The sequence below is a fragment of the Chiloscyllium punctatum genome, chromosome 37 (assembly GCF_047496795.1).
Source record: "Chiloscyllium punctatum isolate Juve2018m chromosome 37, sChiPun1.3, whole genome shotgun sequence".
Taxonomy (NCBI): Eukaryota; Metazoa; Chordata; class Chondrichthyes; order Orectolobiformes; family Hemiscylliidae; genus Chiloscyllium; species Chiloscyllium punctatum.
In genome coordinates this window covers 47,901,838-47,924,954 of record NC_092775.1, presented here as the reverse complement: position 1 = coordinate 47,924,954, position 23,117 = coordinate 47,901,838, and the positions used below count along the sequence as shown (strand labels likewise).

The window sequence follows — 23,117 nt, the reverse complement described above, 5'->3', positions numbered from 1 at the left end:
AATCATTTCCCATTTATTCTGATAGTTAGATTTTACAAGCATATCTATCTGATTGCCAAATTTTAGTACAAATAATGGAAGAGTTACTATTTTATGTAAACATATTCACATCAGAGAGTATATGAAGATGCTGATTAAATCTGTCACCCATCACCATTCTTACTGAAACTCAGTGGTGAGATCTAATTTTAGTGAGAATAGGTCACAATAACCACAGTAGTATACCACAAAGCAGGAAATGCATCATCAATGCAAAAGTAAAACAACTTTCAGTCAAAATTAAATCTCTATCTTTTCCATTCAAAATATAGAACATGAAATTTAATGCTATGCTACCAGAATGAAATGCAATTCAGGGTTAACACCACAAATAATTAAACAACAAAGCCAGCAGGGTGAATTTCCTTATTATTTCATGGATACATAATGCTGCTGGAGTTGCTTAGAGTGATGAAAACTCAAATGAAAATGATTTCTGCCATCTGTGCATCATGAAATCATTTTTGTCCAAGTGTATTCACAATGTTTTAGACATGTTCCATGATCCATTCCTCCTGCCCCTGCTGGGCCCAGTTGCATAGATATAGACAATAGACAATAGGTGCAGGAGGGGGAGTAGGCCATTCTGCCCTTTGAGCCAGCACCACCATTCATTATATTCATGGTTGATCATCCTCAATAGATATGTCGCATTAATCATGACAGTATACTGTTTAATCTAGACCCAAAGAAAGAGCTACCTAACTTCCCTCTGGCTCTGATCAAGGTTGAGTTGAGGAGCTGTACTTTGTCACAAAGCTAGACCCTTTTTTTGCAAAAAGCTGTTCCTTGGCTCAAGGATACTCTGTCCTTGATTTTTTCAGAAGGGCAATAAACCAGGCCGGGCTCTGATCAGTCTGGTTTGGTACAGAGATTAAAGAGTATTGAGAGGCCTTTTTGTTTATATGTAAACACATGAGACTTCAGGCCAAATCGGTCATGTTTTAGAAGTGACCTGTATAATGAAAGGGAAGTGGCCAGCTCTTTAGCTGAGCTCAGCAGTTTAATTCAGTCCAGAACTGGTTGGGAGTTCAACAGTGAGCTGTGTGGAAACAAACTCTCTCTCTTTCTCGCTCTCTCTCTCGTCAACCTGTAAGCATGTGTTCCATTTGTACTTGTTTTTAAGGGGGTTTGCTTATTGGGACTGTTGTGTACATTCGGAAAAGCATAATTAAGTCTAGTTTGGATAGACTGAGTTCTGTAGGGGCTCTTTATTCTGTTCTTCGTGTTTCATTGTGTAATTTTGTGAATAAATTTTTGTCTGTTTTAAAATCTAGTAGTCAACCTAGCTAACTTACTCCGGATAATTTGCACTGTACACTTACCGAAACAAATTGTGTCTAGACTGTCTGCTTAAGAATGTTTTGAGTGGCCTGGCCTAATCCATAACAACTTCCCAGACTCAAGCTGGACACACAATCCATGAATGGCAAAAGTGAGGAATGCAGATGCTGAAGATTAGATTCAAGGGTGTGGTGCTGGAAAAGCACAGCAAGTCAGACAGTATCTGAGGTGCAGGAGAGACGTTCTGGGGGAAAAGCTCTTCATCAGGAATTATTCCTGATGAAGGGCTTTTCCTGAAACGTCGACTCTCCTCTCCTGCTCCTCGGATGCTGCCTGACCTGCTGTGCTTTTCCAACACCACACCCTTGACACAATCCATGAATGATCACACACTCTATTTTTACCATTTCACATTTGTGCCAGATTTGCAGTACAACTCATATTCCGGTGAGGAATGTGGGTCAGTTGGAAGAATAGATCTTAGTTCTTCAATGCTGTATCCCGCTCCAAACAGTGTTTCTGAGAGACCTCTAAACTTCATATTTTAATGCTCCCTCATCCTTACCATGCTATTTCAGTCCCCCACATAAATATCATGCCACCTCAATGTTCCAGATTAGCCATTCCCCCTTTATGCATCCTCCATACAAACCAATCAATATGCACAATGTACAGTCCTCAGCTCCATGCAGCACCAACAGAAAATATTTCAATTCCTTTGGTTAAACAAAAAAACTCTCATCGTCTAATAAAAGCCTTCATATAATTGCTGAGGAAAAATCTGCATCCTTCCATATTAAAAAAAATTTAATACATGTACAGCCATCAGCTTTTGTCAATAAAGCAAAAACGTCAAAGGAACTGTGTTAATGCATCTTGAAATTATCAAGCATTCTCTAATGACTGGAACTTACATTGCCAAGTTTCAACCCAGCCAAGTATATGATGGTGGCCACAATTTATCCAAGCAATAGATTGCTCTCTAAGAAGGAAACAACAGCAGGTGCTCATTTCAGTTTCAAAGCAGAGTCCCTGTCAATTAAGGAAGCAGGTGGCTAGATTTTTTCCAAATGTAGGTTTCCTAACTATCCCCCATCTAAGTGTAAACCCCATCATTTTGAATATCATTCAGAGCCATACAAATGGCAACAGAAGAGGTGGGAGCATGTGGCCACAGGACATTTTGCAATACTTTTGACTGGATTACGGTACCCTCTCTTTTAGGAATGGACTAAATGTGTGCAGCTGCAACAATATTCAAGGAGTTCAAAAGTATCTAGGACCAAACCGGTTTACCCAATTTGCAAGATTATCACCTGATTCATTCATTATTCACTGAATCACTTCAACAATGTTACTTGATCTAATGAAAGAGCACATTTCTGTGATCTCTTCCTCCAAGATGTTGAAGTACCTGTGCTGGACCGAGGTGGACAAAGTCAGAAGTTACATGACACCAAGTTATAGTCAAACAGGTTTGTTTGAAATCATAAGCTTTTGGAGCACTGCAAAATGTGGCAACAGCCTCCCAGCCTCATGGCTCTGTCGTGATAACCTCCCAGCCTGGTTAATGTTGTGCCTTTATTTAAGAATGGCTGTAACAAGAAGCCTGGGAACTATAGACTAGTGAGTCTGACATCAGTGGTGGGTTAAGTTGTTTTTGGGGAATCTGAGAAATAGGATTTACATGTACTTGGACAGGCAAGGACTGATTAGGGATAGCATAGCTTTGTGCGTGGGAAATGGTGTCTCATAAACTTGATTGAGCTTTTTCAGGAGGCAACCAAAGCAATTGCTGAGGGCAGAGTGGTAGACGTTATCTATGTTGACTTTTGTATTGCCTTTGACAAGGTTTCACGCGGTACACTAATGAGTAAAGTTAGATCATTGGGATGCAGGGAGAGATTGCCAATTAGACAGCAGCAGAGAAGGAGCTTCAGCTGGAGCTCATCCACTCCATCCACTCCTCTTCTTTCTCTTCTCTTTTTCTTCTTCGTGGTGCTTTTTTGCCTTTTTCTCCTTTTTCCTTCACTGCGATTCCCAGCCTCCAATGATGATCTCTGGCATGGAGCAACGTTCCCTGGTCTCTGATGACTATTCTTGCCGATGACACCCAGCCTGGTGCAGAAGTCTGTTAAGCGTGGTGTGGCATCTTCCTGGCCTGGTGCAGCCACCACCTCCCATAGGGGGTCTCGGTGTGGTGACCTCTCAGCATGGTGAAGTGGTCTCCGAGCATGGTGTGACAACTTCCCAGCCTCCTGGCTTTTGCGTGATGACCTACCAGCCTGGTGCAGTGGCCTCCTCCCGGCATCCTGGCAACTTTCGGGCCTCCTGTAGCGGCCTCCTGACGTGGCAGTGTAAAGTCAATGCCAAGGCCTTGGTGTGGAATTGAATCTACGTGCCAGTGTGATCTGCTGTACTGAACTCTTTTCTGTAATGCTGGACATTTTATTCCTGTACTGTCTAAAATCTTCTAACTAAAGAAGCTGTGCCAAGGTACTTTAGTTTCGAAGACAGCACTGTAATTAGCGATGTATAAGCCTTTCACTATATTCATTGAGTATACGTGACAATAAAGGCTATTCTATTCTATTCCAGATACAAAACTGACTTCACAGCAGAAGACAGAGGACTGGAGGCCTGTGACCAGCAGTGTTCCGCAGGATGCTGGGTCCACTGTTGTTTGTCATTTATATGGACGAGAATTTAGGAGGCATGGTTAGCAAGTTTGTGGATCACACCAAAACTGGTGGTATAGTCATCAGTGAAGAAGAAGTTTACAAAGGGATCTTGATCTCTTGGGCCAATGGGCAGAGGATTAACAGGTGGACTTTAATTTGGATAAATGAGAGGTATTGCATTTTGGCAAAATAAACAAGGGCAGGATTTATACAGTTAATGATAGGGCCCTGGGTAGTGCTGTTGAACAGAGACCTAGTGGTCCAGGTGCATAGTACTTTTAAAGTGGCATGACAGGTAGACAGGTGATAAAGAAGGTGTTCAGCACACTTGCCTTCACTGTCCAGATCATACGACATAGGAGCAGAAATTAGGTCATTCATCCCATCGAGGCTGCTCCACCATTTAATCATGGCTGATAAGTTTCTCAACCCCATGCTCCCACTTTCTCCCCATAACCCTTGATGCTCAAGAACCTATCTATCTCAGTCTTAAATATACTCAATGACCTGGCCTCCACAGCATTCTGTGGCAACGAATTCGATAGATTCACCACTCTGTGGATAAAGAAGGTTCTCCTTATCTCCATTCTAAAAGGTCCTAGTCTCTCCTGTGAATGGAAATATCTTCCCCTCTTTACTCTGTCCATGCCTTTCAATGTTCTGAATGTTTCAATTCAATTCCCTCTCATCCTTCTAAACTCCATTGAATGTTCCTCATCTTTTAAGCTTTTCATTCCTGGGACCATTCTTGTGAATCTCCTCTGAACACGCTCCAGGGCCAGGACATCCTTCCTGAGACAGAGGAGTATAGTAGTTGGAACATCATATAGAGGTTGTACAGGATGTTGGTGTGGCCATTTTTGGGATATGGTCTACAGTTCTGGTCACCCTGCTATAGGAAGGATATTATTAAATTGAAGGGGATTCAGAAAAGATTTATGAAGATGTTGCCAGAACTGGAGGGTGTGAGTTGTAAGGAAAAGCTGGGTAGGCCAGTATTTTTTTCACTGCAGCATAGGAGGTTGAGGGGTGACCTTACAAAGGTTTATAAAATCATGAGGGGCACTGATAACATGAATAGCAAAATCTTTTCCCTAGGGCGAGGGAGTTCAAAACTAGGGACTATATTTTTAAAGAAAAAGGATTTAAAGGGGACCCAAAAGGCAACGTTTTCATAGGAGGGTGGGTCGTATGTGGAATAAATTGCCAGAGAAAGTAATAGGTGCAGGTACAGTTACAACATTTAAAAGACATTTGGATAGGACTGAAAGATCTGTTTCTGTGCTATATGACTCTATGACCTCTCAGCCTTTATAATTTGTTTCTTTTCCATAATTCTTCTCTTTATTTTATCCTGAAATTTATCACCTTATTTTTACTTTTTCACAAGTAGCATGACAACTGAAAAGAGTGATACACAACAAGTCGAATGCTCTTGTCATGCAGACATGCCTGCCAATTGAAAAGCCTGCAAGAGACCAGTGCTGCTCCTTGTAGAGAAGGCCCGCTGAATCACCTGCCCAAATAGACAATGGTGAGGTCACCAGTTGGCCTTTGTCTGGATTGGAGACCGAGGGGGCAGAAGGTCCTGTTCACAAGTGCTGCTAGCTAATCAAAGGGCAACATCATCGAGGTAACCTTAGCTGCTGGTGGAGGTGCACTTCCAAATTCCAGGAGCCCAGGACAACGGTAAGTGAGGTGAGAGTCATGATTCTCAGGTTGTGGAATCTTAGGAAAAAAGGTGCAGGGTTGTCAAAAATAATAGCAGGGAATAGATTGCAGTGGGTAACTTTGAAACAACCTCCAGACCCTCAATTAGGCACTGATTAACTTTAATGACAGGTGTCAAATTGTTGTAGTTGTTGTGACTTCTGTATGGCTTGCCACGACAGGCCTGCCTGTACCTGTCTTAAACCCTGATGTGGAGGTGACGGTGTTGGATGAGGTGGACAAAGTCAGAAGTCATACAGCTCTAGGTTATAGTCCAACAGCTTTATTTGAAATCACCGCTTGAAATCTGGTGAAGTCGTGACTTGATGAAGGAGCAGCCTTCATCACAAGAAAGCTTGTGATTTCAAATAAACATGTTTGTCTGGAATCTAGTGTAATGTGACTTCTGACTGGGTTAAACCCTGTAGCAATTGGCTTGTGTCCTGTAGTGGTCCATCACTAGCTACTTAAGGCCCTAATTGGTGACAGGCCCGCCAGAACATAGTTCTGACAAATGCAGGAAGGTTTGGGTATGTAGCCACTCCACCTAATCAGATTCCTTTATCACTCCCAGGCTTGCCACATCTGGGTGCAGAAGATTCTGTCAAAGAATAGAACATCGAAACAACAGATGTCCATGAATGGATCTGATGGTATTTCTTTGACATTTCATAAATGTCAAGTTAAACTAATGGCAGAAGGTAGATGGTTTGATTATCTTCGGATTTTCACTGTATTCACAAAAGACAAACCCTTGTCTCTATTGGAGGCTACCTCTAGCTGAAAGAAAGTAATTACTGCTTGAGAAACTGGATCCAAAAGCCTGAATTGTATTCTTGATTTTAATTTCAATTATTTGGCAAGCAAACACCAAAAGATATTATAAATTGCATACAAGCACAACATAATTAAAAGATTTATTATTTTGTGAACATTAACAGTTAAAGGATAGTCATAGCAATCCAACTTAGAAGTGTTGTCAGATAAATACTGCGAACTTGCATTCACTTGCAGCATTATACCACATCATGAATGGACATTGTAATATAAGCCCAGCATTAATTTTAATTTGGTATCTCTCTATCTATCCTCAGTGAGTAGCAACAGCACCTTTTTAGAAAATTTATTTGGAAAATCTGAAAACGCTCAAGTCAATTTGATAAGGGAAGCAACTCGAACAGAAAATGAAACCTGCATCAACAATGAAGGTGATTCAGTATTCACTAGTACACAGATGGCAAAACAAACTACGTCCTCTCTTGGCATTTTACGGATTTGTTTGTTATGCCTCTTCATAAAAGGTATCCCTGGAAGAGGTTTATAACAATTCGCTTGTATTTAATCATGCATGATATGAAATTTTAGAAATAATTTACACTCCATGATAACTGTTTACTTTAGATCCTGGTTTTCACAAACACATATCAAATTTACCTGGAAAACTCTGGAAGTACATGTGCTAATTAAAAAAATACTTGTTTTGCATTGCATATCTACTGCACAATGTGCTACCAAACATCCTCTTCACACTTCACAATTGCATTCTGAGAGACTGGATGAGCTAAGGTTGTTTTCTTTGGAGAAAGTGAGGTCTGCAGGTGCTGGAGATCAGAGTCAAGAGTGTGTTGCTGGAAAGGCACAGCAGGTGAGGCAGCATCCGAAGAGCAGGAGAATCGACGTTTTGGGCTAGAACCATTCATCAGGAATTCTTGATGAAGGGCTGAGGCCCAATATGTCGATTCTCCTGCTCTTCGGCTGCTGCCTGACCTGCTGTGCTTTTCCAACAATACACTCTCATTTTCTTTGGAGCAGAGAAAGCGGACTGAGGACCTGACTGAAGTGTATAAAATTGTGAGGGACACATACAAAGTGGATAGGAAGCAGCTGTTCCCCTTTGTTGAAGGGTCAGGAAGAAGAGAATATAATTTTAATGTGGAAAGCAAGTGGTTTTGAGAGAAAACCTTCTTCTGAGGAAAATTGTTTTCACCCAGGTAGTGGTTGAGAGTCTGGAATGCATTGCCTGAGAGGGCAGTTGATTGGGGTAACCTTAGTAATCATAAAGTTATTGGATGACTTGAAATGCCATAACATGCAAGGCTTCAGACCCAGCTTTGGAAAGTGGGACCTGTGTAAATTTGGTGTAGTTTTGGAGTACAGACTCAATGGACTGAAGGGTCTGTTCAATACTTTATCAATTAAGTAATGTCCTTTAATCAAGTACTTGAGTCTTGAGAAACAGGTTCTGGGGAATTTCATTTTTTAAAGTCAGGCAGGAAGGCAAGAATCAGAACTTCTATGAATGACAAATTCTTCCCTTGTATGAAATGTAATTTCTATGTAGTCATAGCGGTAGGTGTTCCTTTACCCCGAAGTGAAAACAAACTGAATTTATTCTGGGTGCTTCCTCGTAGAACCGAATGAGGTATTGCTGGGCTTACAAATGATTAATTGTTAACCTATGTTCTCCAGCAATTCAGGAGCTCCAAGATAAATGACAAAACCAGTATCAGCATGGATTAGGCACTGTTTTAACTTTGAAGCAGAAAGTACTAAACATAATAAAAATGGCACTACATATTTTGAAAATAATCTGCATTTTATGCAATACCATCTCTAGTCCCAAATATGCATCATCATCTAAATGTACCTTTAAGAAGCAGTTTCTCTTTGAATGGTTCAATTTTAGTTGCAGGTTTCATTCTGCATGGAAATAATCCAAAAGTAATTGCTGTCCTTATAACTAATTATCAATATCATATCTATTTTGAGGACAAATTAACTCAATAATTAATAATAGAAATTATTTAACAAAAAAGTATTGTTTCAATGGACATACATTACACACAGTTTATGTACATACCAATGAACTGTTCATGTCCTTTTTTGGTTTCATATTATTATCTTCTTTCTTTTTTTTGTGGCGAAAGGAAATTCCTGCCTGGAAAATTATACGTGGTGCTGGCCTTTGTCTGAGACTGCTTTCCCAACCTGATACTCCTCGTCGTTTTGCCTATGGGCAACATACAGCTATTAAAACACAGGTTTCAAGTGGGCTCTGGTTAGCTTCTTTGCGCTAAATAAGGGCAACCATGTATCTCAGTGCCCAAAATGGAAAATAAAACAAAAAACATGGAACAGGACTGTAGTAGAGATTATTTTTCTGTTATTAAGTAAGATGAAGGGCCAAGATGTATTGTGCAGAATATCATCGAGATTCAAAAGACAAGGTAATTTTGAATAGACAGCAGATGATAGCAAATTTGTGTTTCAAATTGCAGGAAGAAGAAAAGACCCACGAAAGCAAGGAGTTCCACAGTTAAAGTAAAAGCAAAGAACTGCAGATGCTTGATATCTGAAATAAAAACAGAATGTGTTGGAGAACGTCAGGTCTGGCAACATCCATGGTCAAAGAAACAGACTCATTGTGAGTTCAATATGACCTTAAGATGGAACTGTCCCAAAGAAGAGTCATAGTGGACTCAAAATGTAACTCTGCTTATTTCTCCACAGTTGCAGCTAGACCTGCTGAGCTTCTCCAGCATTCTCTGCTTTTATTACCATTGTTAAAATATATTGGGAAAGAATGTGATATAGTCAGAGACTTACTCAGAGAAATATATCTTGATACTAATGTTATGTTTTTCAAGCAGCAGGAAATGCTAGACGACGGCACATTTGCAGCTTGGAAGAAAGAGAACTTCACAGAAGCATAGACCATATTATAATCAATAAAATAGAGGTAAGTGAGTTTGTGATTAGACACTGGTTAGAGCTGCAGCAGAGAGAACGACCACCTATCGGGCATTCAGAATTTCCTGCTATCACAATTATGTGAGACAGGTGTTGGAAGAGCTTCCCAAAATACAGGAACAATAATCAAGTCTGAGATCAATTTGCATTTCACAGTAAATTAAGAAAGATTGAGAGGAAAAAAATTCAATAAGAGAAAACCATTGTTCCTGTAGGTAACTGCAGCAATCAGAAAGAGGAGAATTATTTTTGAAGTGAAAAGAGACATTGAGGCCAAGAATATCACCAGGCACAGAAGAAGCAAAGGTGAAAGCATCAAAGGTATGAGGAAGGAGCTGTAGGTTAGATGTACAAGAGCCATTAATATATCAGACATGTGAAGTCAAATCCATTTAGTGTGCCATAATATAACATCCGTTTGCCATTAAGATAGTGTTTTAAATGAACCAGCATTATTACTAACATACAATTGCTTAAGACATAAAGTTATGTTGCATAAAATTAAAACATTGCACTGTACAGGAAATATTAAATTGCTTAATGGCAAGGGCCTTTTAATAGTAAGTATATTCTCCTCAACTCAAAAGACCCACTGCTTCCACCTCTTTAATATCATCCATCTCATGCATTTGTCATATTATCTGCTGCCAAAACTATCATCCACCTCCAAACCAAAAATCAAATTGCTTTCTGTCCTTTATTTTCCATATAATTTAGCCAATTTAAAATTAAAGGCGCTGGACCCAACTCATGCTAAGTCCTCTTCAAATAATAATGCTGTGTTCACTGGATTACATCTGTTGTCAGTTACATCAATACCCCCAATTTAAATGCTTCACCTTTGTTTAAGTCATCCCACAGCCACATTCCTCCCCATTTTTCTAACATACTCAACCCCTACAATTTTCCAAAAACTTGGCATTCTTCTGAACTTTGGCCTTTTATGACTTGAATATGGTCAATCACAGCTTGAAGGAAAAAGCCACCAGATAGCTGGTGTCTGTGGGAATGTAATATTTTGACAAAGAAAGCTTTTATGATTTGTTCAGTTCAGATATGGACTGCAAAGACACTATTGCAATAAATGGCACTTTTCACCACCTGGAAATAACCTGAGGAAAGATTGCTACAGGCAATGCATTGTAATTATTGTAGGAGAATGCACACATTTATGATGACTTCCTAATGAAGAACAACCTCTTGCTCCTCAAAAAAAACTGAACTCGAGGTCTGTCGATTTCACAAACAGTCTTTGCAAAACTTTCCTGAACTCCCAAGTTTCCAACCATCTACTTCTTTTGTCACTCTTCTTCCTCCAAACAGACAGACTGGTACAATGTCCCGTAACTTGAGAGCTGAATTTTCTGACTGTTTAGAATCCAATACAATTTAAAACTTTACAAATTCCAAAAGCCAAATATGAAAAATCCAACAAAGTAAACTGCAGATTGTTTACAAATCTGGTTGTTTGTTGATGAGTGTCCACCTAAATAATTCTTTGTGCCTATAAGGCTAGGTGGGTCCATCGCTTCATCCAATTTCTGCTTTTTCCAGTGCAAGTGACATTAAGGTCTTATTTTATATTTGTTGATGGGATGGAGGCATAGCTGCCAGTTGCCAGTTGTACTTCCTTAATTGCCCTCAAGAACAATTAGGAATTAATCATGTTGCTGTGTGTGATGTCACATGTAGATTGAACCAGGTGAAAATGATTGATTTCCGTTCCTAAGGCATGAGCAGGGGCCCTCTTGTAGTACAATGGTAATGTCCCTACCGTAGACCAGAAGGCCCAGGTTCAAATCCCATCTGCTCCAGAGGTGTGTAATATTATCTCTGGGAAGGTTGATTAGAAAAAATAAGTTAATTATAAAAAATGGACATGGCAAACCAGATAGGTTTTTACAGTAGTTAATGAAAATTTTAACTACACCGCAACTGAGACAAGCTTTCAAGTACAGATTTAATTAATTGAATTTAAACTCCACAAGTTACATGGTGAAATCTGAACTAAAGTCCCCAAGACTAAGTCAATTATAGAGAACCATTAATTGTGCCGCATGACAATGTGAAATGATTATTCTCACACGTACTGGTCAAACTAGATGGACCAGAAATCTGAATTATTGAAAATAGATCTCTCAACTGCAAGGAGTAAACTTTTAACAGACTTAAGTTGGACGAAGCAACACACTAGAGGGTGTAGGTTTAGGGTGACAGGGGAAAGATATAAAAGGGGCCTAAGGGGCAACCTTTTCATGCACAGGGTGGTGCGCATGTATGGAATGAACTGCCAGAGGAATTGGAGGAGGCTGGTACAATTGCAGCATTTAAAAGTCATCTGGATGGGTATAGGAAAAGGAAGGTTTTAGAGTGACATGGACCAAGTACTGGAAAGTGGGACTAGATTAGGTTAAGATATCTGGTGTACATCTCTATGACTATGCACTGCCTGAATCTTGATACAAAAGCAAATTATTGCAGATGTTGAAGATCTGAAATAAAACAAAGTGCTAAAGTAACTCATTATATCTGACTGCATCCATGGAAGCAGAAACATTGTTAAGGTTTCAGCCGAATACAAAAGCATAAATAAACCTCTGGATTACTAGTCCAGTGATCTAACCACAATGCAAATGTCTCACTATTGACATCTAAGAAACCTTCTCCCTGAAATTCAGCAACTCTTCATATTCATGCCATCCCACCCAATGCTGCATAATACCAATAAGTGTCTGAGACCTACAGATATGAGCATTCAGAAATCACCATCTATAAGCAATTCACAGTCTCACATGAGGAACAACATTCTTTCAACATCTTTGTTCTGGTCACAAGTCTATTGTACAGCCTCACAGAGGCTGTTCTAACTCTGCGATACCCAAGGAAAAGTAATTATCACCTAAGTGAGAAACAAATTGAGCATTTATTTTGACAATAAGTTAATCACCATTGTTGTAGTTGGAATTTTCCTTTGCATTATGACTGGGTCACAGCTCCCCATTCCTTTTGGTCACATCCAACAACTATCTTTTTACTTTTTCCTTTTTAACACATCGCTATCATAGTTCAATTAAACTTAGTTAACCAGATCCAAAATGAAGGAAATCTATTCCTAAATTTCCTCACATGAAAGAGAATGAAGTTTTGGATATACGTTTGCTCGCTGAGCTGGAAGGTTCATTTTCAGACGTTTCATCACCATACTAGGTAACATCATCAGTGAGCCTCCAGTAAAGCACTGATGTTATGGCCCGCTTCCTATTTATGTTTCAGTTTCCCTGGATTGGTGATGCCATTTCCTGTTCTTTTTTCTCAGGGAGTGGTAAATGGGTCCAAGTCGATGTTGATAGAGTTCCAGTTGGAATGCCATGCTTCTAGGAATTCTCATGTGTGTCTCTGTTTGGCTTGTCCTAGGATGGATGTGTTGTCCCAGTCGAATTGGTGTCCTTCCTCAACTGTGTGTGTGGATACTAATGAGAGTGGGTCATGTCTTTTTGTGGCTAGTTGATGTTCATGTATCCTGGTGGCTAGTTTTCTGCCTTTTTGTCCAGTATGGTGTTTGTTACGGTTTTTGCAAGGTATTTCGTAAATTACATTCATTTTGCTTGTTGTCTGTAGAGGGTCTTTCAAGTTCATTCGCTGCTGTTTTAGTGTGTTGGTGGGTTTGTGGGCTACCATGATGCCAAGGGGTCTGAGTAGTCTGGCAGTCATTTCTGAGATGTCTTTGATATAGGGGAGAGTGGCTAGGCTTTCTGGATGCGTTTTGTCTGCTTGTTTGGGTTTGTTGCTGAGAAATCGGTGGACTGTGTTCATTGGGTACTTGTTCTTGTTGTATACATTATATAGGTAATTTTCCTCTGCTCTTCATAGTTCCTCTGTGCTGAAGTGTGTGGTGGCTCGCTAAGATTGGAGTTTTATTGCCCAAAAAGGCAGTGATGCATTCATTTACAAAGAAGGTGAGGGAGCAAACAGGAAGATAAAGGCACTTGCAGTTTACATTTATTTTTAAGAGTCTTTGAGTTGAAAGAGTAAATTCCGAATCCTAACTTCTGAGCTACTGTCCTGCTCCTCAAGGGCGGCAAAGTTATGGATATGCTTGACTTCTCAGTCAATGAAAATTCTTCCATGTTGATTTTTAATTAGTATTGATTTGTTGAGATCGAGATTGAGAAGTATAGGAGAGCTTTGCATATCTGTGCTGTATTCAATCCATGTTCTTTTCTCTCTTTGTTGGTCCAAGCAAGCTACTTATTTTATCCTTATGTAGCTTCATTTTTTTCTCCAAATTGTTACCTGCCGAATGTACAATCTCCAAATAAAGCTCCCCAAGCTTCAGTGTTTCGTGATTAAAATGGCAACCAGTTTTATATATTCAATGTGGGATGCCTGGGCTATAATTAGGTTATGCAAGCAGCCATTTCAGGTCAGCAGTGTACTTTTTTTAAAAAAACACATTTCAGTCCATGACAGACTAAGATATTAAAGTCAAATGGTGAAAGTTGAATATTGGCAGTATATTTTCACTATGATTGGTAACAGATTTAAAAGCTACATCAGAATCTGCATTTTCAGAATGACATTGATATAGACATTCCAGAAATGATCTGAATGTCCTTCTATGTAAGGCAAGGGCAGGAGGAAGAACACATAAGAACTATCGTACGGTGAGTCTTGTCCTTCAGATGCTGAAGAAGAGTCATACTGGACACAAAATGTTAACTCTGTTCCTCTTTCTACAGATGCTGCCAGACTTGCTGAGCTTTCTAGTATTCAGTGTTTATTTCAGCCTTCCAGCATTCACAGTATTTTGTTTTTATTATATTCTGACTGCAAAATACAGATGTTATATCCCACCCTCAGCTGTTTGCTTTCCACGTCTTTCATTTCCTAATGATGATTGTGTTGCTGCTGCTCTACTTCCTCAAATGCAGATTTCTTCACACATGCAGCAGACCACAATAATGAATGGGAATATTAAGTCATAATGAAGGAATCCAGACACGCTGCTTTTGTTTGAACTACTGTGTGCTTTAAAAGGACTGTGATTGTACCCAGATCAATTATATTTGAATATATTCCTGCTATTTTTTTCCAAATCTTCCAGCATCTGCAGCTTTTTGTTATGATTATATTTGTGCTGTTTGAGCATTGTTGTGCTGTTATCCTAGTGCGCAATTATATCAGTCTGCTTTACTCAAGCAACAATCCTGTTACATTCTCTACAGACTCAAACAGAATGAAGTATAAAAGCATTTTGGTAGTTCCCAAGGAACCTTGAACAAATCTGTATGATTCTATTCCTGTAATAGACAACTGAAAGTGCAGTGATAGAATGGTATCGTTTTCTATTACTGATTGCTGAGGTCATATGTGTACAATCAATCATGTGCTGCCCATGAAGAAAGCCTGCAAAACCACAAATTCTCACTCCTATTGACTGATAACATCAGTGGAAAGGTGATGTATATCTTGACCCTGGCAAAGGGAGCATCAATTATTTGTTTAATGCTGCTGCCAACTCAAATTTGCAGCTATGTTCTCTGCCGGAGTAAGAAAAGATTCGGTGCCATTAGCAGCAGCCTCCACGGAAAACAGCAATTTTCCCTTCAGCGAACAACGATAACGGGATCCAAATGCCTCTGGATGTCAGTGTAATTTTCAAAGGGAAGGGGTAGGGGAGGGAGCCAGCAGCCCATGCTCCTCCAATTAACTAACTGTTAAGCTCATTGCGGAGTTAATTAACATTCTTTTGTGCAGCTGTTTTAGGTTTTCAATCTGAAGGTATAAGGAGCAAAAATGGGTGATTTGGTTTTGGGAAAAAAACACTAGTTCAGTTGTGTGTAAGAGCATTTCTGGAAATAAAAACAGGGGAGGAGCTCTGGTGGTGCAATGGCACCTTCCCTGCCTCTGGGTCAGAAAATCTGGGTCCAAATCCGACCTGCGATTAGATATTTTCTAATCCACATGTTCAGAGATGCTATAACACACCTTTACAGCAAAAGGGACTTTAAATGAAACGTCCTGGTCCAGAGGTAGGGACATTATCATTGTTCTATAAGAGACTCTGCTCCTGTGGTATGCAACAATATCATTGAACAGGTGGATTAAAAAGTATCTATAAGGTTAATTAAATGGCTGGGATGTGTGAGGTGGCAAGTATCATCAACATAGCAGGGAACTAAGTGCCCTAATGGATGTACTGGTCAACAAATATAAGAAAGATTTAAATTCAACTTCTCAAACAATGTAACAGAGCTGCCATCAGTGATGTTGAGTGGGTTCCATTTATAAACTGTGAGTGGTTGCAGAATTAGGGACAGGAAGTCCTGGAGCACGATAGAAATTGACAGCTGAAGGAATTGACCTGGGAGCATGCTGCTTTGACATTGGATAGACTGATGATCAGTAACTGTCTTCTGCTAGTCAGGCGGAAGCCAGCTGATCATAGTGAGTGGCTTTCAGGAGAAGGTAGTGCTTCCCAAGCCATTGGCTGCATGGCCCAAGAGTCCCTGTCAATAGCACTGTGCCATCCTGTAGATAACTGTACCTATCCAAACAAGTGGTCTTGGATATTTGTGTTCAGGTCCACAACAATGCAAGACTTTATGGTCTGCATGGTCATCTACTTATGTACATCAAGGTCATTATCACCCCAAACTTTTCATATCCAGGTTTTTCAACATGATTGGACTTGACATCCAATTACTTGATTGGACTGAAGTAAAATCTCACAGTTGACTTTTAAGTGTTGTCCAATTCCAGAAGGCATGGACTACATCAATTTTGACACAAGCACAGAGGCATTTATGTTTGCCACTGCTGATGGATTCCTGCAGGTCCACGGGGAAATTGAGTGCAGCTACGTAACCATCTAAACATTAACTCAGCAGCCAACCAGATTCCACAACCGAAAAGGCTTCCAGTCAGGAACTGCCAGATTGTCTGCAACCACAGAAAGCTCATCTTGCATTATGGTGCTCAGTTGCCAGGGAGCTATCATGATGTCTTTGTCCTTCAACAATTCTAAGTGCCACACCTCTTCAGACTAACATCCAGACTATAAATGGGAGATTAGTTATATCTTCTGAAGAGACCTCCTAATGCCAGTTTCAGATCTGCACTCAACGCAGATTGGCACTGCAACCAAAGCTATTACTAACAAGAATCTAGTCTTGTAACTCTTGATGGTAACTCTTCCTCAGAACTGCGAGTTCTGAGGAAGGGTCACTGGACCCGAAACGTTAACTCTTGATTTCTCTTCACAGTTGCTGCCAGACCTTCTGAGCTTTTCCAGCAATTTCTGTTTGAGTTTCTGATTTACAACATCCGCAGTTCTGTTTTTTAGGTAATTTTAAGATGTGCTTCCATTGTCTTGACCAGTCAGTGTCAGTACAAGCCAGCCAGTGTGTTTCATGTTATGGTTCTTTGCTGCACTGTTCGACATGGCTGTGGAAAACAGGATGGAACTGAGATGAAGAGGACCTGGAACACCACTCTTTTTCAGAGGAGGAAAGGCAGGAGGAAGATTCAAAATTAGGTATCCCCAGAACAGATCGTAGCATTGCAGGATCACACAGCCTGCTCCCCACTGCCATCCCCTAACTCTACCTCCCGTTGAATTCGAGCCATAATGACACACAAATCTCATTACAGATATAAGCAAATATTAGTAAAGAAAAAAATAAATGCCCAAACAGACAGAACATCACCATGGTGAAGCATTAGATTTTTCAAATGATACTGGAACAGTCTTTCATCCATTTTCACCGAGTGGTTGAGGAATCATGGGCCCTTTTCTCTGCTTGCTGATGAATTGTCTTCGGGGTTTTATCCTCAGCCAGGAAGTGCCAATGACTCTGCTGCATTTGTGTCGATACGATGGAGTAGACACTCACGAGGCCTTGTAATGTGGATATTTTCACAGTTGCAGGTGCCAAAGAAACAAAGGTGCCCCTTATTGGTCTTTTCATGGCTTTTTCACATGTTGGATGCTCCAGCTGGCATCCATGCCAATATTTTTCAATTTGGGGTCATGATCCAGAAATGATCATGTTCCTAAACATACAATCCACCTCCTCACAAAAATTAAACTCAAATATGTCCTTCACTAAGATTGGAAACTTAAAAATAACATTGTATGCAAATTAGGCCTCTTCTACATAATTGTTCAATCAAAGTGCTCAACCCTTGATATAACTAATTGATAAGAACTACTTTGCCTTTCTAAAAACGGTTGTAAATAACTTGATTTGGCTAGTTTTCCCCCTGGTTATCATACTATCACTGACAAGCTAGTGCATAAATTTCAATCAATAACACAGTAAATAGGCCTTGGGACAGGATCATGAAAAACTGGCCCTTTTGGAGAAACACAATCAAACACAAACCATTTAGTTGCAACTGAAAAGCACTTTTACATCAAGGTATTCCAGCTTAGCTGCATTTTGGACACTTCACAAATATCACAATCTCACCTTCTATTAAATGTCTATTAGAGATCATTGAAACCACCAAAAAGGCTTCTAATTGCCACACCGTAAGCACCACCATTCGGGTGAACAATCTTAGAAAAGTATTAAAAATGAGAGAAAACTAGTCATGTCCTGTTAGCTTTTAGAAACAGGTGACAATCATTGCAATTTACCAATATATATACGCAGGAACAGTTGAACATTTTTGACTACTTTTTAAATTTAAATTTATGGGGTCGACTATTACGTGGATACTACTTTTGAGGGGCTGAAATTCATGCCCATCAAAATTCATGGCATATCATGAGCAGAATCTAACTGATCTCTAAATAAGTGACAACCCTTGTTGTGGAGAAGGCCAAGGAAGACCAAGAAACTCAGGAGTTAAAACAGAAATATCCTGGTCTTTTCCCAGACTGTGTGGTAACCAGATCCCAGTATCATAAGTCACAACATGAAGCGAAAAGTAAAGAGAAAATAACAAATTGCGGTAATTCTGAAAACTTGGAGTGGAATACAACAGCCGGTGGACTGACTCATAAATGTTGATCTGTTATCTGTAAAGAACTAAGGTCGACTGTTACATGAGATATATGGAAAATTCCAGATTTTTTGGCCACATATAGCGGATCACTTTTACATGAGATCGACTATTACTCGAGTATATATGTTACCTTTCACTGAAGGAGAACATGCTCCTTCCTTCCCCAGACGGAGTACCACATGCCACATGCTAAGTGTTTAACACCAGCATGTATGTGAGCTGTGGCCATAAAATGGCATGCTACATTGAACACAGTTTCATTTAATCTCAAGAAGATTAATTGATTTCTAGAACAGATTAAAAATCCAAGGAACAAAATTTGATATCACCTGGAAAAAGGCATGGCCATCAAAATGCATGATTAGCTCATGCCAATTCCTTCCGATACAGGTAGCTTGCCAACTTCATGCTGCCTCCTCACTTAAATGATATAAATTTGGTGTTCAGCATTAAAACATGCTATTCAGTGGCTACATCCTTCATCAAAGTTTAATGCATGATGAGCATGATATAAATGTCACAAACCTGCTACATTTTAAGGAGAAAGATGTTGAAGCCTTCTTTATTTCATTTGAAAAATTGGCTAGGCAGATGGAGTGGTTTGAGGATTTATGGGTAATGCTAGTTCAGACTAAACTAGTAGGCAGAGCAAGTGAGGTATTTGGTGCACTGTCAGATGAGGGGTCAAGAGATTATGTAGAGGTTAAACAGGCTATTTTAAGTGCTTATGAATTGGTACCAGAAGAATACAGACAGCAGTTCAGAAACATAAAGAAGGAACCAGGTCAGACTTACGTTAAGTTCAAAAAAATTGAAGTCATTTTGATCAATGAGAGTGGATTTTGAAAGTAGATAAGACTTTTGAGGCTCTAAGAGAGATTATTCTGCTGGAGGAGTTTAAAAACTCACTTCCAGAGATAAGAATTCACATGGAGGAACAGAAAGTTTAGAAAGAGAGAAGGGCAACAAAATAGCAAATGAGTATATGTTGGCACATAGGACAAGCTTCCGTCCTGTGAGGGATAGAAGTTGGGAGAAGGAAAGACCCTACACTATGAAACCAAGAGTAGAGAGCACTGGAAAGAATTTACCACTGGATAAAAAAGAAGCCCCAGAATGGAAAGGAAGTGAAAGGCCTCAAGTGTTTCCACTGTGGGACATGTAAAGTCACAGTGCTGGTCGTTAAAGAAAGGCACTGTGGGAAAAAATGTGGTAAAATGTGGTAAAAATGTGGCATTAGGCAAGGTAGTAAAGAAGACCCCAAGAAGAGCTGAGGAGCTGCAGGAGAGTGCACAGCCTAGGCAGGGGCTGGGTATGGAGTTAGTACCTGATCTCTACAAAGAATTCACTTCTGTGGGTAAAGTTTACTCAGAAAGAACACAGGAGAAGGACAAGAAGTTATAATTTTGAGAGATACAGGATGAGCAAACATGCATTCTTTCTGATCTGTTACCCGAGAGTGTGGTAATTTGTGGAATAGATGGACAGAAATTTAGCATTCCCCAATGTAAAATCAGGTTGGAGTGCCAACTCAAGACTGGGAAAGCAACAGTGGAAGTGATTGACAGAGTATCAGTTCCAGGAATTCAGTTTGTTCTTGGGAATTATTCGGCAGGATCCAAGGTGGGAGTGACAACCCTTGTTGTGGAGAAGCCCAAGGAAGACCAAGAAACTCAGGAGTTAAAACAGAAATATCCTGGTCTTTTCCCAGACTGTGTGGTAACCAGATCCCAGTATCATGAGTCACAACACGAAGCGAAAAGTAAAGAGAAAGATGAAGGAGTTGAGGTTCAGTTAGCGGATACCTTGTTTGACGTAATGGTGCAGGGAAAACAGAGGGTCAGAGAGAAGTGTTTACTCCTGAAAGACTAAGAGACTTGCAATAGCAAGACAAGACAAGATATATATGTGGATGCATACTCTGAAAAGAAGGCAGAGTATAGTCCAAAGGGTTATTACTCGAAAAATAGAATTCTAAGGTGGAAATCGAGATCATGGCAGGTTAGTGCAGAAGAGAAATGAACTGAAGTGCACCAGACTGTGTTGCTGGTAGCATACAGTCAGGAAGTGTTACGGGTAGCACATGAACTACCTGTAGAAGGCCACCTAGGGGTATGAAAGATTCAGGCTAAAGGTACAAACACATTTTTATTACACAAGGACGTGGTTAGCTTTTGCTGAACATGTCATACATGCCAAATGGTAGGTAAGCCACAGGTGGTAATAAAATTGGTACCTTTGTTGCTAATTCTCACATTTGAAAAATCTTTCACATGGGTTATAATTGATTGTGTAGGTCCCCTCCTGAGAACTAAAAGTGGGAACCACTACTTGTCAACCATAATAGATGTATCTACCAGATTTCCGGAGGCAATTCCATTACAGAGTATCAAGGCAAAAAGGGTAGTAAAGGAGTTAGTAGCTTTCTTCACAAGGTATGGGCTACCCAGAAAGATTCAGTCAGACCAGGGGTCACATTTTACTGCTAGATTGTTTAAGGAGGTTATGGATAGCTTAGTTATACAGCACTTTAAATCCTGTGCATATCATCCGGAATCCCAAGGAGTTTTAGAAAGGTGGCATCAGACCTTGAAGACAATGTTGAGAGCATACTGTCAGGATTACCCGAATGATTGGGATAATTTGTATTGTTTGCCAGTAGATTCATGTCCCAATGAATCTACTCAGTTCATTCCTTTCGGTCATGAAGTGAGAGGCCCTTTGAAATTAATTAAAGAAAAATTGACAGAACCAAAATTGGAGATCTCATACTTAGATTACATATATGAAGTGAGGGAGAGATTAAATACAGTAGGTGAGTTAGCTAAACAGCACTGAAAGAGGGCACAGTGTAGAACGAAGCAGGTGGCAGATAAAAGTTCTGAGATGTTTTCCTGACGGGATAATTTGATTAGATTACATTACAGTGTGGAAACAGGCCCTTCGGCCCAACAGGTCCACACCGACCTGCCGAAGCGCAACCCACCCATACCCCTACATTTACCCCTTACCTAACACTATGGACAATTTAGCGTGGCCATTTCACCTGACCTGCACATTGTGGGAGGAAACTGGAGCACCCGGAGGAAACCCACGCAGACACGGGGAGAACGTGCAAACTCCACACAGTCAGTCGCCTGAGGCAGGAATTGAACCCGGGTCTCTGGCGCTGTGAGGCAGCAGTGCTAACCACTGTGCCACCGTGCCGCCCTTAAATGTGTTAGTACTATTACCAGTGATAGAAGATCCCTTCAAAGCCAGGTTTAGTGGTCCCTATCAAATTGAGAAAAGGTTGAGCCAGGTGAACTACCTTGTAAAGATGTCATGTGAACATGTTGAAACCGTATTATGCTAGAGAGAAACAACTGGAGAAACAGGTGCTAGTTACTGTCCCGCAGAGTGCGCAATCAAATTCAGATGATGTGGATTTTGATGTGCCTCAAAATAGATTTTAAAAATGAAGAAGTCCTTGAGGAATGGGGTAGCTCAGTAAGGTATCTGTCTCAGGATAGAATGCAGTTGAAAGATTTGTTACTGCAGTATAAGGACATATGTAAGAATCAATGGGAGGACTAATGCTGTTGTACATGAAGTAGTCGTAGGGAATATTGCTCCAATAAAACAACACCCCTTTCGATTTAATCCTTTCAAAGTCAGACAGGTCCAGATGGAGATGGTGGCCATGCTCAATGAGGACATCATCGAACCAAGCCAGAGCGAGTGGAGTTCACCAATCGTCTTTTCCCAAACCGGATGGGTATCAACGTTTCTGCATGGATTGTTGGAAGGTCAACACCATTACAAAATCGGACTCATATCCAACTCCTAGGTTGGAAGACTGTATCGAGAAAGTCAAACAAGCCTTTTATATGACCAATTTGGGGGACTTAATGTGTGGTTACTGGCAGGTACCTTTATCAGAGTCGGTGAAAGGAATTTCTGTAACCCCAAATGAGCTACATCAGTTTAAAGTGATGCCCTTTAGAATGAAGAACGTACTCGCCATATTCCAAAGACTCATGAACAGAGTTGTGGCTGGGTTAACAAACTATGCGGTCTATTTGGACCATGTAGTGATCTTTACTAAGTCCTGGAGATTTCACATGGTACAAGTGGCTGAGCTCTTTGAACGACTATGAGAAGCAAAACTGGTGATAAACTTAATTCGCGAAAGCAGAGGCTATGTTCTTGGGACAGAACATTGGTCATGGAAGGTTGACCCCACAGAACGCAAAGATGAAAGCCATTTAGGAATTTCTACAACCAACCTCACAGAAAAAGGTGCTTCGATTCTTAGGACTCAAGAGATTCTATTGGAAGTTTGTTCCAAACTTCAGCAGTGTAGTGGCACTGTTAACTGATTTGCTGAAGAACACCACAAAGTTTTGGTGGACAGAACCATGCCAGCAGGTATTCAACCATTTGAAAGCAATACTAACCACCAAACCAGTTTGAGCTACACCAAACTTTTCAAAATCTTTTAAAGTTATCATCGATGCTAGTGACATAGGAATTGGAGCTGTACTCCTACAGGAAGATGACGATGGGATTGAACTACCAGTTGGTTACTTTTCGAAGATCAACATCCACCAGAAGAAACACTCCATGATCGATAAGGAACTATTGAGTTTTTTTTTA

General features: G+C 40.2%; 1 protein-coding gene across 7 annotated transcripts in view; it reads right to left on the bottom strand.

Annotated features, from left to right (window-relative positions):
• Nucleotides 1–23,117, bottom strand: part of dnmt3bb.1 (DNA (cytosine-5-)-methyltransferase 3 beta, duplicate b.1) — a 284,701-nt gene that overhangs the window by 173,845 nt on the left and 87,739 nt on the right. For 6 of the 7 annotated variants that reach the window (XM_072556783.1, XM_072556785.1, XM_072556789.1 and 3 more), the window contains one exon: nucleotides 8,575–8,724. The exons of the other annotated variant lie outside the window; for it this stretch is intronic. In XM_072556783.1, coding sequence (XP_072412884.1) covers nucleotides 8,575–8,724 — 150 coding nt within the window. The remainder of the gene's footprint in view (nucleotides 1–8,574; nucleotides 8,725–23,117) is intronic. 7 annotated transcript variants of the gene reach the window in all.